This window comes from Phytophthora cinnamomi (genome assembly GCF_018691715.1).
Source record: "Phytophthora cinnamomi strain GKB4 chromosome Unknown Contig46, whole genome shotgun sequence".
Lineage (NCBI taxonomy): Eukaryota > Oomycota > Peronosporomycetes > Peronosporales > Peronosporaceae > Phytophthora > Phytophthora cinnamomi.
The window spans coordinates 237192-252247 of NW_027150979.1; the positions used below are offsets into that span (position 1 = coordinate 237192).

A 15056-nucleotide genomic window follows, 5' to 3' on the forward strand; every position below is an offset into this window, starting at 1 on the left:
ACAAGTTCTGGCTCTAGCTCTCGGTGTATTCTACATAGGTGAGGTCTTCTTGTCGCCACTGCTTGTCTTCCTCAGTCCAGCTGACCTTTCCAGCGATCTTCATGCCGATCTCGTGCTTCATGAAGTACTGAAACACGGGTTTCCCTACCATCATCTCGATTTTGTTTGCGTGTGCATCGACGTTTGCAAGGGCTTGTCGGACTCGAAAACTGGTAGCTCGCTCCAAGTCGCAGGGTAGAACGCCTGTGTCTTCAACTATTGTCGTTGTCTTGGACAGTGTTTTTCCCAGGTGCTTGATGACCATATCGGTTTGTGTGGGTCGACACACTGTAATGCATCCAAAACCTTCATCTCGTAGGGCAGAGTGACTGAGCTTAACCACGGTGTTGCATCCACAGACATACATGACGTGAAAACGGTACTGCGGGAAGTGCGACTCGCACATTTCACGAACATGGGTCAGCGTACTCAGGTAGTCTAGCACTCGCCGCCGAGTGATTTCCCATTTATCGACTTCGATCCAAGAGGAAGATGCCACCGCAGTTTCTATCAGTGCCAGTCGATGCCGCTTGGTGATCATTTCGCGTGGGTTGCGGCGATTTTTAACTCGCACATACGTGTCGTGCGACGGTGAAATGAAAGCTCCAACGACAGGAAACTTGTAGTTCGACTCGACGTATTGTCGTGCAACGTAGAAAGCTCGAATATGGAGCATGTGAATCGGGTTATATGCACCACTGGAGACCAGGACGATCACATCGATCTTCTTGGACGGCGAGGAGGCAGGAGAGGAAGCAGGGACGTCAGTGACCCCTTGCAAGTGCTCAAGATTTTGTGCAATTTTGAGCAAGGGGTATTGAATGCTCCAAACTGGGTGATGTCTTGGTAGTGCTGGGCGAACTAAGCTACGGTGCTTGGACGGCGATCCGTCCTTCACAAGAATTGATAGCTTATCGCGGATGACAGCGACGGACTGCTCCGATTCGATCTCGAGGAGGAACTTGATGACGTCTCCAATTTCAGCATCCACCAATTTCTTGAGTAGGAGTAGCTGCATAACACCCACGGCGTAAGTTAAAACCCGCATATCAAAACTTGCAGAATACACGGATACAATTACAATGCACCTCATCTTCCGGAATCATCGCGATCGTGCTCAGGCGTTTGAGGTTCTGGTACAGTCGATTTCGCTGAGATATCGCAAAAGTCGCCGCTTCTCCTTCGTGCCCGATTGTGATCTTGGTCTCTTCGCGGAGTGGGGATACAGCAGAAGGGCTACTGTCCCCACCTCGTTCCCTCGTTAAAACGCTAGCTCCTGAGCTTTCAACATCGACGATCGGGTTGGTCTCGGCCATTTCTTGGACGAGGTCAGGGCTGCTGGCAACAAAAGCGATGGTATTCCCTTCTCGAGGTGTTGCTTTTTCTGGGCGAGCCTCATTGATTTTTTCAGCTGAAGACGTCAATGGAAGTATTGCAACCACATTTCGTGACGTAGCGGCAGGTGCTGTAGCAATTCGGTCGCTTATAGTAGGAACCCCGGCGATGCAGTGGATGGTCTTCAGCTCACAAGTGGACTTTACGCCACTCGGTGATGACAGGTGAAGTCCTACAGTTGGAACCTAACTCACAAGAATGAAACCAGTGGGGTAAGACCAAAGCTAGTCGATCAGCATAGTCAGGCAAAGCTGTGCACTCACCAGCTCAGCATTCGGCCCAGCGACTGGGTCCGCCAATGGTGGTAACTTCGCTTTACTCGGCGTGAGAGCTTCGATCTGATGTTTGGCAAGCTGCTGCTCCAGTTCCAGCACTCGGGACTTCAGCGAGTCCAGTTCGGCCATAGTTTTCGCTAGCGAGCGGGGCGTGAGCGTTTGTAGGTTCGGATCCTGTTCCAGGCGAAGGATTTGCCGTCCGTTGGCGTCATGGACATTGCCAATTTCGCTGATCTCTGTTGGTAGTGGAGTAGGCAAGGTTCGCTTCCTCCTCATCGCCAGCCGAGTGAGTCGCTCAAGCTGTCCGTCAATCCGTTACAGGTGACACGTCGGCTCGCATTGATCAAAGCCCAAAGCTCCACTATTATTTTAGACGAAATTACGGTTTGTTCGGAGACTTGGGCGTGTCCACGACCTCCAGCATGATGTCGCTGTAGCTGCCGGAAGTCTTCCGTCGCAGGACGTTGCGGATACGGCGCTCTGGGTCGTTCTCGCTCATGTTATCGTCCGAGGTGACTCGGGTCAGCAACCCCTTCACCTGCCGCAGAATCCTGCTGCCCGCTGTTTCCGACTCGACTCCGGAGTTGCTTCGTGTCTTCTGGTTGCGCAGATGCAGCCCCTGCTGTGTGAGGTAGATGTCTCCAAAGAGCACCCACTGCTCCACGACTGCGTGGCTAGTGATCCATCCGTCCGCTGTCCTCGTCAACGGCACGGGGACAGCTCCGCCCTTGGAAGCCATGAGCTCTTCCACGTGGTGGCGGCCCACAATGTACATGGCCACACACGCGCACACGAGCCCGAAGAACATCATGCCCGACGGGAAGGTGAAGGTGCCCCAGTGGTAGTCCACCTGCTCCAGCAGCATGAGCTCCCCGCTCACGCCCGCCACCAGCGCCAGCGAGTAGAGCACGCTGGCCGCCAGCTGCCAGCGAGTGAGGCGGTAGATGCCCGAGAACTCGTTGTACAGCACGAGCAGCAGCGCGCCCGTCATGAGCAGCTCGAAGGCGAAGAGCGGCGCGAACACGACCCACCACGACAGCGGCGGCTGCGTTTGCTCCGGCGACCCGAAGCGCCGCTGCGTGTCCGTCTGGTACGCCAGCAGCAGCGTGAACACGAACAACAGCACCCAGCACACGCCCTGCAGCAGCAGAGCAGCATAGTAACAACACCAATGGTCAGAAATGACACAAATGACACCAAAAAGATACTTTTTTCTTCCTATTCTTCTTCTTGTACGCACCGGCAGCGTGCTGTCCGAGCGGCAGAGCAGGTAGCGCACCACGAAGGCCACCTGGATGACCATGAGCGGTGCGTAGCAGATGTAGAGGCTCGTGGCCGCCGCCGTGTCCTGCAGACTGGCGCAGAAGGCCAGCTCGCTCCAGAGCAGCAGCACCGAGAGCGGGAAGCTGATGGCGTAGACCAGCACGATGCGCCGCAGCAGCGGCAGCAGCGGCTCGTTGGACATGGACTCCACGTCGGCCCAGCGCCGCAGCGTCTGCGCGTGGCGCACGCTGGCCACGTGCGCGTAGAGCATGGCGGCGTTGGCCAGCCAGAAGGGCGCGAACACGAGCCACCAGTTGACGCGCGCGCCCAGCACGCCCTCGAAGTTGAGCGACACCAGCGCCACGCCCACCACGCAGCCCAGCGCGTACAGCAGCACGCCGTTCAGCAGCGCCGCCAGCGCCTTCTCCGCGAACACCAGCGGCTGGAACTGGCCCGAGTCCGACAGTCGTCCGCCGGCGCCCCCGGGCGCGGGCATGGACATGTACGAGCCCTCGAAGGACGCAGAGTCGCCCTGCCCCAGCGCACGCAGCAGCGGCGACCGCTCGCTCAGCGCGCCGCCGCTCGAAGCGCGCGGCAGCGCGTCGCAGCCCCCGTTGCCCATCATGTCCACGGGGCGGATCATGCGGTGAAAATGAGGAATGATCCGCCGTGACGGGGTTGGGAGAAGCGGCGGGGGAACGGAGTAGACAGGGTATGGGATGATGCAGGTGGGGATAGGTAGTGGAGAGGGGAGGAGTGGTGCATAGATTATGATATTATGGGTTGTCGGAGGTAAAGTGGTAGGTTTGGAAAAGATACGGTAACGTGGTGTGAGGAGTTTATTACACAGGAGACTGCTGGTGGCGAGTTCTCTCCCGACTTGAGACGATGGCGATGCATCACGGAAAGGGAGGGGCTGGAATGTACAAATGTATGGTGGAAGACAGAGCTCGGTAATTTATTTTATTGTTGAGACCACGCCGGATCTTTTGATGACCAGCTGGATCTCTCAAGCTGTAGCCATGTCGGGTGGACCGTTATCAGATCGGGGATGGGTGCATTAGGCTTGTCGTTGCTGGTGGTCATTGTCATCGTCACCGTCGCCTGGCGTGGCCCCGCTCCTCTTTCGCATTGCTGGCGCCTCCTCGAAGTGTGCGCAGAAGACGCTCCTGCTCCAGCTTCTCCTGGTTGATTCGGTCCTCGTTGCCTTTCAGGCGACTGCGGAGCTGCTCGCTCTCGTGCTGGAACTGCGCTCGGACGCGCACGGTCGCCGGATCCATTTCGTGGTACAGCCGCGCGTGGTAGGCGTCCACTTCGGCTCGGAGCTGCTGCTGGAATTGGGCCAGCAGCATCTCGCTGGTCGGAGCTTGGTCCTCGGCGCGTCGATTACCGTTTTGGCTGCTGCTAGATAGCTCGCTTCGTTTCGAGCACAGCAACACAAACTGCGGCAAAACTTGAGAGTGCACCGCGCCTCGTCGAGCCATATAAACGTGGCCACTTGATGATGAAGCAGACAGGGACTCGCAGTCACCGAGGCTGAGTTGCAGGAAAGCTGTGGGCGGCGGTGGCAACACCGAGCCTCGAGGACTTGCAAGGTTGTGTAGTGCATCCAGCGACGCCAAATGCGCCTTCTCGGGATGAAATAACTCGATTATCTGCGGCATTCGTACGCGACACAACAGCACGTTGAAGCTCTCAACCAGCGGGGGTCCTTCAACAGAGTTGAATTCGGGGGACACGGCTGCTGGCTGACTGTCTTCATCAGTCTCGTCGTCACTCAGTGGCTCCAACTCACCGATTGCACCGTTATAAAACTGCAATGCAACCAACGGGTTGGAGAAGAGGAATACCCAGCCATCTTTCGAGTTGTTGTTGTCATCGTCGCTTGTAGAGGAGGTTGGTGACGTAAATCCATTTTGCAACAGTGATATCACTTCGTCGTCGTCTGCCACCATGTACAGATACAGCTCGGCACCTCCGGTACCTCCTTCGGCATCCGTTCTCGTCGCAGAAGCTTCAAATGCTGCATTCAAGTCGTCGTGAAAATAGCGATAAATCTGTAAAATGTGCACTTCACGGTCATCTTGGTCATTCGTGCCGAACAGAGCTTCGTGCTGGTTTGTTGTCGGTCTCCGAAAACTTTCGGCGACATATCGATAATCTGGCATGTGTTGCAATAGCTGCTGAAATGCGATCTTGCCTGGAAACGCGTTCTGTAGCGTTGCAATTGTGAGCGCTTGGTTTTGCTCCGCCATTGCTTCCAGCTCCATAATTTCGTAGCCTCGTTCCTCTTCCTTCAACGTTCTCTCTTCACGTTTATATTGCTCCTTGACTAAAGCACAGAAATCTTTTTGAAGTTTGGCCACATTCTCTCGCAGTAGCTGCACATTTTGCTCGCGAAGTTGGAGCTGACGTCGTTTTTCCTCCTCGATCTGGGCCTGTCCTGCGGTAACACAAGCCTCGACCTCGTTCAGTGCCTCGATGAGCTCTCGTTGCAACATTTGGGCATTCGAGATGCCGCGCTCTTTCCTAGTAGAAATTGACCGCAGTTCTTGCTGGTATGCGAGTGTCAGTTCTGCTAACTGATCATTGAATTCCATGGACTACAATACAGTACACACACGTTGGATAAGTTCAAAAGGTTAAACGCAAACCATGTCACTACATAATTACCTGTGTGAAAAACTGATCTTCTGCAGTTGATCGTTCATCACTGCCTATGGGAGTTCCGTCGAGCTGACGTAACTAAGTTGTTGAGCACAAAGAAAATGGCACGGTTGTCAGCTTGAAACAATTGTCACAACTCATGACATCTGCAAACGATGGTGGATGGGGTAGGGTGGGCGTACTTGCTTGAGAATGGTAATGGCGAACGATCGGTAGTCTGGGTGGGCGACAACCGGGTTCGATCCAAAATGTTCGTCTACGAAAGTTAGCTGACGCAGTACAATCAGCTTCCGAAACTGCTCGAACTCGTCCACGTCACGGATACGATTGTTGGCTAGATTGAGTCTTTGAAGGTTCACGAGCTCGGAGATCCCGCCACTTGATGCTTTTAGTGTTTGAATTTTGTTGTTCTGGAAATCATGAGCTGTGAGTGTGGCATTTTTATAGTCTTCGTTAGCAAAAAGGTCCCTACACTCTTACCTGAAGCCACAACTCGCGAAGATCCGTGCAGAACCCGAGATTATCTACTCTCGTGAGGCAATTATCGTACAACCACAGCGTTTTCAGTTTTCGACAGCTGGTTCAGACGCCAACAAAAATGTTAGTCGCCCAGGCACGTTCACGAACCCTCCATGAAACGTACCTTTCGAGTCCCTCGATTCGACTAATGCGGTTCTGTTGCAAATACAAATGCCGCAGTTGGCGTAGAGACGACAGCCCACTCATGCGGGTGATGTTCTGGTTGCTCAGACACAAGTGCACGAGCGATGCCCCCACCGGCTCGAGGTTGGAGATCACCTCGAGGTTGCAGTTCACCACTACGGTCGTGTTTCGTCACCACACAATTGTGGTTAGCATTGCAAATGCAAGACAACTTCAGCAGCGCGTTCTTACGTGTGAGCTTGTGCAGGTTCCTGCACTGGCGCAAGGCATTGCCATCGATGCGCTCGAAGGTGCCAAAGATCACTTCGATCTCCTTGATCTGCTCGTGGTTCGCCTCGCCCGTCGTTTCGGTCTGCGATTGAGCGGCAGCGTTAGCGCCGATGGTTGGAAGGGATAATGGCGCATGGAGAGGCAACGCACGATGGTCACGGAGGTGAAGACGCTTGAGCCATCCTGTGCCGCCATCGGATCAATATGTCGCTTGAAGATCCCCCACCCAAATTTGGAAAATTCGAGGCCATTTTTAAAGGGTTACGATACCATATTTAGGAGGCTCGCTCCCACATTGCGACGTTTTCTGGGGTGATGGTATTGGCGGCTGCAGCTCTGGACACCGCGCCATTATCGCAGACCCCCTACACCTCCGTCCGATCCGCAATGTAATCTCTCGCAAGGACGAGGCGCCCTTCCCGCTTCGTGTCCTGATTGCGCCGGGTCGGAATGACCTGGACCACAAGTTCTCGCTTTGAGCCAGTACAGATCAACCAAAAGCCGAGGGATATCATGTCGTACCAGTGAAGCCTTGCAACACCATACTGTGGTCGCTTTCGAGTTACTAATAATTACGTTACTCGTTTGATGACCATAAGCAATAATGCACGTTTCGGTAAAATAAATAAATAAATAACTCTTAAAACGTGGAAAGGGAACGCAACATCAACTTTATGGCTCCACATTCTATAAGCCGTATTTAGCTGGATTGGCAGCAAGAGCTTGTGCCGTTTTAGTGTTTTGCACTACGATAAATTTGTGGGAGTTTGCAACCTTATATTCGCAAGTTCTGAAGAACTTCAAGAAGCTTCAATAACGTTTTGATCCCCACGTTTTGGATGAAGAATTTCTCAATGGCAGCTACACAGTACATTTATTGCAGCAGCGATGATCCCTGGACAATACGCCCACAGTTCGTTAAAAGCTGCAACCTAGTCGCTACTGGAGGGTCTATGCACAATAGCACTGTGCACTGAAGTTCCTCAAAACTGAGGTATTCGTCATCACTACTCCGAAGCCAAAGCTTTGTGTTAGCCGACGCTGCCTCCGAGTACGAATCTGCCGGTGCGTATCAGCGTGAAAAATCTCTCGGCGTGAAAGCGAAGACGGCTAAGATAAAATTATACGACGCAGTCACGCTGTGGATTTCCACAGAAGGAGCGGCTTGCATGTGGCGTTTAAATGTGGCTCGCGCCACATCCGGGCGTCTGGGACAAGCTTCCCAGTAAACTTCAATCACGCTTGCCGAAAGCTGATTTGCTCCTTCCGTGGTTTTTGCGCGTCTCCCATTGGCCAAAACCCGTTTCCGCCCGTTTTCTGCCGATGCGCTCAGTTTCTGCACATGAGCTAAGAAAATGTGTGCTCGGGCTCATTCGGCCAACGCCACGAGAAGCGCGTGACACCAGCAGCACCAGCAGAGGCGGCGACCATGGGGAACTCGACGTCCAAGAAGACCAAGCGCCACTCCGTCAGCAGCCGCGAGCTCGAGAAGTTCACGCAGCCCACGGGGTACGCTCCCGAGTAACCCGCAGGCGTACCCTCCGCCCTAAGCGACTGATTCCTGTGTGTCTTGTGATGCAGCCTGTACCCGAGCTGTCCGTGGGAGCTCAAGGCGGCGCGTCGACTCGTCGTGGAGCGCAAGATTGCCCCGCGCTTCCCCGGCCGAGAGGCGAAGGAGGGGTGCTTCTCGCTCGAGTGCCCGATCTGCTTCATGGTGAGGACAGCGAGAGGGGGAGGGAGCAGGACCCTCCAGTTAGCTGACTGACCTTCTTCCGACCCTTGTGTGTGGGCAGTTCTACCCCGGCAGCCTCAACATGTCGAGCTGCTGCAACAAACCCATTTGCTCCGAGTGCTACCTGCAGATCCGCCCGCCACAGAAGCCCATCAGGTGCGTGACGACACCTGCTTGAAGCTATCTATGCTCGACGTTTTGGGACCTTTGTGTTGATGTTTTTGTGCTTCTTTTCTTCTGCTTCAGCTGCCCATTTTGCAACCATGAAGCCTTCACGATCCGATACACGGTGCCGTCGCCCGCAGAGCTGGCGACCATCCGCTCCATGAAGGTAACGAGGCCTTCCTCCCTCCGTCCTGCTCTTGGTGTTAAGGCTCTCAAAGCTCACCTCGACCTCGTGTTTTATGTCATGTTGCAGGACTTGAGGTCGCCGCGCCGGAGCAGCGCCATCGGCATCCCCAAGCGGCCCGAGCCGACGCAGCCAGAGTCGACCTCGAGCCCACAGAGCGTGCAGTACGCCTCGGTGGAGGACCGCCACCGCATCCGCGACTCGCTGCGCTCGCAGCTCAGCATCAGCGACAAGCCCGTGACCAACAGCCCGCACCCGAACAGCGTCGCGGCGCTCAATGACGCTGCGTCGCGGCTCCTGGCGACGCCGGCGGACGCCGCTCGTCTGGAGGAGCTGATGCTGCTGGAGGCCATTCGACGGTCAATGCAAGACCTCCGCGTCGGAAAGAACGACGAGCAGAGAGGAGGATCCCAGAGCAGCCGTCAACCCACTCGCGGCAGTGGCGAGGATGACGACGAAGACAGCGACGCCGACTACGCCGATGTGGCGCCGCTGAGCGCGTCACAGATCACGGTCAGCGCGTCGGGCGTAGTGAACTACTCGTCGACGGCCCCCTTTGACCCCACACAACATTCCGTGCGCAACAGCGACACGCCCCCGCCCCGGTCGTCGACCACTCCAAGCTGGAACCCCTTCGACGACTGAGAGAAGCTGTCGTCGGTTCTGCAAAAACCAATGAACGGACGAAGTGTGGGTGGGCAGCCGAAGGAAGGAGATGACGGTGCCGCTGTTGAAAGTGGACGTTGGTGCGTTTGAGTGGAAGCTGCGTAGGTGCATGGCGACGAGGTTGGTTCTCGCTGGCTAGTGGCAGCAAGGAAATGGACGTCTAGGCGAAGAGGGGTGAGAGAGGAGTGGGCGCAGACGAGTACGACGAACGGAAGGCGCTCGTTAAGTTATTGGCGTCGCCATGCTCAGTATATAATCGATATCACTTTTTGTTGGCTCGAGACCACGTTTGGCCCTTCCTCCTGCAGTTGAAGTGAATCCTGTAGCACTGTATCCTTCCATCATCTCCAAGGTGTCGGAACATCCACTGCCCTTAGTCGTGTCTCTGTAGCACTTCCCACAGACGGTTGGCTGCGAAACCCTCATGGCCGACCGCAGCGTGCGCGTCTTCACCGTGGCCAACGAGTCGCGCTATGTGGTGGTGCGCAACGTGCCGGCGCTCGGGGTGATCGCGGATCTACTCAAGCGGCTCAGTCTGTACGGGAAGGTCTGCGAGTACCGACTGCTCGACCACGAGGACGACCGGCAGGCGGCGCTTCTGTATGAGCACGCCGCAGCAGATGAAGACAACGATTTCACGGACACGGTCTGGGTGCAGTACGAGACGGTGAACAACGCGCGCCACGCCAAGGCGCGCGGCGTGCAGAAGCCATTTTACGGCAGTCGGCTGCAGATCTCCTACGCGCCGCAGTTCGAGTCGCGTGAGGACACTGACGACAAGTTGGCAAAGAGGCGCCAGCTGCTGCAGTGTCGAGCGCGACCGGCCATCCCTCATGGAGATAGGCGACCAGCAGCGACGGCGAACAAGAGGCCGGCACCATGGAACTCGCCGATGCCACCCCCGCTCCCTCCTGCCGAAGGCAAAGGTCCCAGCAACTTCATTGGACCGCAACTGCCTCCGAGGCCACAGCAGGCGGCGCCGAAGCCACTGTCACAAGCACCACAGCCTCCCCAGCCGAGACAACCGCCACTGCCGACAGCAGCAACACCACAAAACATTAAACGACGTCGTATATGAAGAGTTCGGTCATGTCAGCAAAAAACACAATAAGGCGCTTCTACACGAGCTGCTTAAAGTGGCGGCGCATGGAGCGGATGAACAGCGCCAAGTCGCCCGTCTCGTTGAGATCTCGCACCAGGTCGTTCAGTGCAGCCACGTCTTCGTTGCAGCTGTCAACTAGATGAAAAAAGTTAAGGCAAATGAACCCGTCAGTCGCTCAAAAACAAATTATCATCACGCTAGCCCAACCATTTCATCTCACCGATGTATCTGTCCGTGATCGGGTCGATCGTGATCCGGAAGGAGAACTCGCGGCTGGGGTTCTGCGCGTCAATCTGCGTGAACCGGACCACGATGCGGTCCGCTGCATCATCGAGGCACCCAGTCAGTCAGTCAGTCAGCACACTTCTTCCGTCGTTCTCGACGACTGCATTGGACTCACCTTCCGTGTGCTCGAAGAAGAGCCCGAGCTTCTGGTACATGGCAAGCCCCTGCTGGAGCTCCTGTAGCTGCTTCTGCTGCGTGGAGCGCTGCCTCTGCGAGTCCGCCTGCAGTTGCTTGAGCCTGGCATCTTCCTCCACCGTCTTCTCCACCAGCTGCTTGACCACGGGCTCGCGCCTGCTCTTCTCGGCCTGCAGCACCTCGATCTCCACCTGGCTCGCGTTCAGCTCCCTCTCCTTGGCGTGCGTGTCTGCCCAAGAGTGTAGCCATGTTGCAACCATCAGTAATTTTACATTACAATTGCAACAGTGCACTAAACTGGTTGCGCACCGGCCGAGAGCTTCTGGTGCTCGATCTGCAGCGTTTCGCGCTTGCGCTGGGCCTCGTCGGCGGCGCGCGCGTGTTCCTGAGCCTGCAGCTGGTCCGCGCGCTTCTCCTCCAGGATGCGCGCCTTCTGCGCCTCCACCCACTCCTCCAGCTGCGTGCGCGTGCTCAGGTTCAGCTGCACCAGCGCCTCCGTCTCGAGCGGCGGCGGCAGCTCCGCCGGCCGCCAGGTCTCCTGCATTTTTTTAATTTCAATTTTGAAATGTGGCGCCAATACTACTATTGAATTTGGGGGACAATAATTGTGGTGTGGTGCACGTAAAGTGAAGTTGAAGTGGAAGGGATTTGAATTGATTTGACGACTGCAGTATCGAGGACTCGTGGTCCTGCCGTGTACGTGTATTACAACTTCCAAGCTTATTATCTACTGCTCTTTCGACTAACTAAAAACGAGGACGCGCACGTTGGTGGGTGGGGGTCGAAGCGACCACTGTACAAAAGTCCATCAGTTGCGCTTACGCCATGGCGACCGGGCTCTTGGTGGCCACTGGGGTCTTGACCTCGACGTACGACGGTGTGGTGGCCGTGTGGTTGCTGCGGCTGAACAGCATCTCGATGTCCTCCAGCAGAATGCCCTTGGTCTCCGGACAGAAGAAGTAGATGAACACACCGCACAGAAGGGCGAGTCCCGCGAACATGAAGAAGACGCCGTTGATGTTCAGGTACGGGAAGAGCTTCACCACCTCCGTCATGAGTGCACCGCCGACCCAGTTCGCAGCGGTGGCCACTGACACCGCAGAAGCTCGGACGTTGAGAGGGAAGATCTCCGAACAGTAAATCCACGGCAACGCTCCCCATGAGACGGAATAACTGAACACGAAGAAGGCCGTGCCGATGCAGATAAACCAGCCACCAACCCGAGGACAACCAGCGTCGTCAACGTCGCCGTTACAGATCGCTGTGAAAAGAATAGCAGCGAAGAGGTGGCCGATAACCATGCCCACAGCACCGATCATAGCCATGTAGCGACGTCCATACTTGTCGTGCCAAATCAAACCAGGCGTCGTACTCAAGCAGTTCACTCCACTCAACAGGAGCGAGGCGTAGATGCCAGCGCCCGTGATATCCTTGAAAATGAGAGAGCCGTAGGTCATGATGGGATTGATACCGGTGGCCTGCTGGCCGAGCTGCAACGCCATGGCGATGAACACACGTCTACGAACGGTAGGTTCCCACAGCCCCCGCATGCCCTTGTTACCAGTCTCCTCCTGAGTAATCTGGTCACCGATAGCTTCCAGTTCGTGGCGCACGTCGTCCGTCTGTCGTAGGCGCTTGAGCACCACCTCAGCTTGTTCCCTGCCCTTCTGCTGGTACGTCCAACGAGGACTCTCGGGCACGCAGAAGATGCCGCACATGACGATGACGGGCGGAATCATGGACACCGCGTTACTGATACGCCAGCCGTTGCTGTCATCCATGACGAGGATGTTGATGAGGTTGGCGAGCCACTGGCCGAAGGTGATAGGAAGGACCATCAGACCCGACAATCGAGCACGAAGTTCCTTCGGCGCCATCTCCGAACCGAACAGCGGGAGCGAGAAGGACGAGTTACCAACACCGAAGCCCTGCACGATACGCGCGAGATACATGAGCGTGTGGTCCTGAGCGGGGTTCAGGCACACCCAGGTTGTACCAATGCAGAAGAGGATACCGGCCGACATGATGGTGGCGCGGCGGCCGTACTTGTCAGCGACGTAGCCGCCGAACAGAGCGCCAACCAGACAACCGAGGTTGTACACCATGTTGTACCAGACCGTGAACGTGGTCCACTCGCCAGGCAGGTCCGCGGACGACTTAGTGCAGTCTGCATAGGTGAAGTTGTGCCAGCCCACGCAGTAGTCGTTCAGGAACGAGTCCATGATCAGCACACCCGAAGTCACACCTTGGTCATAGCCGAAGAAGAAGCCGCCGAGCGACGCGAAGGCGCACACGATGATGGCGTAGCGGCTGCTGCCCGTCGTCGGGGTGTCGGCATCGTGGAAGCTGTTGACATTCACGCTCGCAACCATTGGAGTGTGGGGTGCTTGGTTACGTGGTGGTGAGTCTTGAAGGTGTCCACCGCCGGGGCCGGTGAGGAGGAGGAGCTTCTTGGCCGGAGAGCAGATTCAGGAATGACCGTACGCCGGAGGAATCAAGGTGCCGCGTGCGTTTCTCGGACGAGCTCCATCGTCGCCTCGGGATCTCCAGAGCCAGGGGCGCAGCGCATAGTCTCGGCTCCGCTTGCACGTGATCCTGCGGATGGTACAGGATGGGCTCTTCCACGCCTGTCAAGCGTGAGCCCGGCCCGTCTTTGAGTAGCCATCTGCGAGCGCGATGCACGGCACCAGGACGGAACCTGCGATCCCGCATTGCAGGCGGGCACGCACAAGTACAACTTCAGAAACGGGCTCGCGCGTCTTGCGCGTTGTAGCGGAATGACTGCGGTCGCGGCCGCGGGCCCCTGCGTCGTGCGCTACCCCGCTGAAAGAGATGTCGTGCTCTAGCCGGGCTCGCATGGGTGCGCCGCCGACGAGCGAGGCAAACCTGGGGTCGTCTGCTACAGCGGCAGCGTGAATCCGAAGAAACGCGCGCAGACGACGGCGGCCTTCAAGCAGCGAGGCCGCGGGCAAAATATTGGAACCGGCCGGTCGGCAGCTTGCACTGCGAGTCTTGCGGTGCAACGGAGCCACGCTACGTTGTGCACTGTTGTGGTTGTCTCCTTGGCGAGGAGTTCTTGCAGGTGGAGAGCTTGGTCGTGTTCGGTTCGGCGTGTTCAAAGTGGCGAGTGACTAACTTTAGTCCGCGAGGATCGCTGGATCATCTACATAACCGATGGAGTCAAGTGGATCGGGATCCGTTGTTGTCGTTATTGCTGACTCAGTTCAGGTTCGCGCTGCTGACAAGCGGCGACGGCCATCCCTGGGTTGTGGCGTGGCTGGTGCGAGCAGCGAGACGGCGGTCTAGTTTTGTGAACTTCAACAATTATTAGTTGGCGCTCGTGATAGGCCCGCCCAGACAATGCTTAGCCGTTTGAAAGCGAAGCCTAGTCATTACTGTAGGACGTCATCGGCACCGCAAAATGGCAAGCTCGCGCTCAACGAACATCTCCCGGAGAGCCGAGGCACCATATGGCCTCTATCCGAGATCTGCAGCATTACAGTACCCGCGTATGCGATGCCCGCTTGAACTTCCCCTCGACGGTGCTCGACGTGTGATGTCGGCCTAACGCCCGAGCGAGCGAGCTTGCGCGGTCGCACTCAATTGTGTCGGCATTGTGCTCACGCATTGGGACCGCGTTTAGCGCCGGCGATTTGCTGTCAAAGCCGCGGCAGCCAGACCACCGGGCTGGTGACGACCCCAGCATTTGCTGGATGGCAATGGGCACAGCAAGCCAACATTGCTGCCGGGCATTTGCACGCTTGCAGCTGCGTTGACCTGTGGTAGGGTACCACTGGTATGGCACAAAGGGCGATGATCTGTCTGACTCTCCTGCTACGAGCCGCAGCATGCGCCTGCAATGCAGGCTGCATCGATTCTCGGGGAGCACTGCGTGTAGTCTTGCCACCGCCACCAACGTGGTGTGAACTCCGCGAATCAAGACTCTCGATGCAGCACATCACTGCGGTGCCGTCCATCATCCTTGAAGACTGGCTTTGGTAGTCGAACTTCAGTTTCGAATCTGAAGCACGTGGCAGGGTCGACTAGCGTTACCGTACAGGCTGTCCGGCTCAGCGGAACCAAATGGAAATCTCTGTCTGCAGGCTGCAGGCTGCAGTAGCAAACAGCACGGGCCTGCGCCGTGCCATATATTAAGGTACGAACTGCACACTTCGATGGGTAACAGAGCTACTGCTGCTACAACTCCGACAGCGA

The 15056-nt window shown here is 56.5% G+C and overlaps 7 protein-coding genes across 7 annotated transcripts; 2 read left to right on the forward strand and 5 right to left on the reverse strand.

Moving 5' to 3' along the window:
• Nucleotides 1-13: 13 nt before the first annotated feature.
• IUM83_12658 (putative nicotinamide-nucleotide adenylyltransferase/ nicotinate-nucleotide adenylyltransferase) lies at nucleotides 14-1985 on the reverse strand (the record flags this gene model as incomplete). The annotated part of the gene is made up of 3 exons (XM_067937299.1): nucleotides 14-1051; nucleotides 1128-1619; nucleotides 1698-1985. 3 exons carry the CDS (start codon nucleotides 1983-1985, stop codon nucleotides 14-16), a joined length of 1818 nt encoding a protein of 605 aa, XP_067790364.1.
• A 103-nt stretch (nucleotides 1986-2088) lies between these two features.
• On the reverse strand, nucleotides 2089-3597 carry IUM83_12659 (RxLR effector candidate protein; the record flags this gene model as incomplete). The annotated part of the gene is made up of 2 exons (XM_067937300.1): nucleotides 2089-2847; nucleotides 2950-3597. 2 exons carry the CDS (start codon nucleotides 3595-3597, stop codon nucleotides 2089-2091), a joined length of 1407 nt encoding a protein of 468 aa, XP_067790365.1.
• A 469-nt stretch (nucleotides 3598-4066) lies between these two features.
• Nucleotides 4067-6767, reverse strand: IUM83_12660 (Leucine-rich repeat-containing protein 9; the record flags this gene model as incomplete). The annotated part of the gene is made up of 7 exons (XM_067937301.1): nucleotides 4067-5575; nucleotides 5646-5717; nucleotides 5822-6049; nucleotides 6120-6216; nucleotides 6283-6457; nucleotides 6534-6654; nucleotides 6723-6767. 7 exons carry the CDS (start codon nucleotides 6765-6767, stop codon nucleotides 4067-4069), a joined length of 2247 nt encoding a protein of 748 aa, XP_067790462.1.
• Nucleotides 6768-8001: 1234 nt separating this feature from the next.
• Nucleotides 8002-9298, forward strand: IUM83_12661 (ring u-box domain-containing protein; the record flags this gene model as incomplete). Its single annotated transcript, XM_067937302.1, has 5 exons — nucleotides 8002-8081; nucleotides 8154-8286; nucleotides 8366-8460; nucleotides 8551-8635; nucleotides 8723-9298. The coding sequence occupies 5 exons, from the start codon at nucleotides 8002-8004 to the stop codon at nucleotides 9296-9298; spliced, it is 969 nt and encodes a 322-aa protein (XP_067790461.1).
• A 445-nt stretch (nucleotides 9299-9743) lies between these two features.
• IUM83_12662 (RNA-binding protein 48) lies at nucleotides 9744-10397 on the forward strand (the record flags this gene model as incomplete). Its single annotated transcript, XM_067937303.1, has 1 exon — nucleotides 9744-10397. One exon carries the CDS (start codon nucleotides 9744-9746, stop codon nucleotides 10395-10397), a length of 654 nt encoding a protein of 217 aa, XP_067790420.1.
• Nucleotides 10398-10437: 40 nt separating this feature from the next.
• IUM83_12663 (Kinetochore protein spc25) lies at nucleotides 10438-11385 on the reverse strand (the record flags this gene model as incomplete). The annotated part of the gene is made up of 4 exons (XM_067937304.1): nucleotides 10438-10556; nucleotides 10642-10743; nucleotides 10822-11070; nucleotides 11151-11385. 4 exons carry the CDS (start codon nucleotides 11383-11385, stop codon nucleotides 10438-10440), a joined length of 705 nt encoding a protein of 234 aa, XP_067790463.1.
• Nucleotides 11386-11659: 274 nt separating this feature from the next.
• IUM83_12664 (Major Facilitator Superfamily (MFS)) lies at nucleotides 11660-13213 on the reverse strand (the record flags this gene model as incomplete). The annotated part of the gene is made up of 1 exon (XM_067937305.1): nucleotides 11660-13213. One exon carries the CDS (start codon nucleotides 13211-13213, stop codon nucleotides 11660-11662), a length of 1554 nt encoding a protein of 517 aa, XP_067790421.1.
• Nucleotides 13214-15056: the final 1843 nt, after the last annotated feature.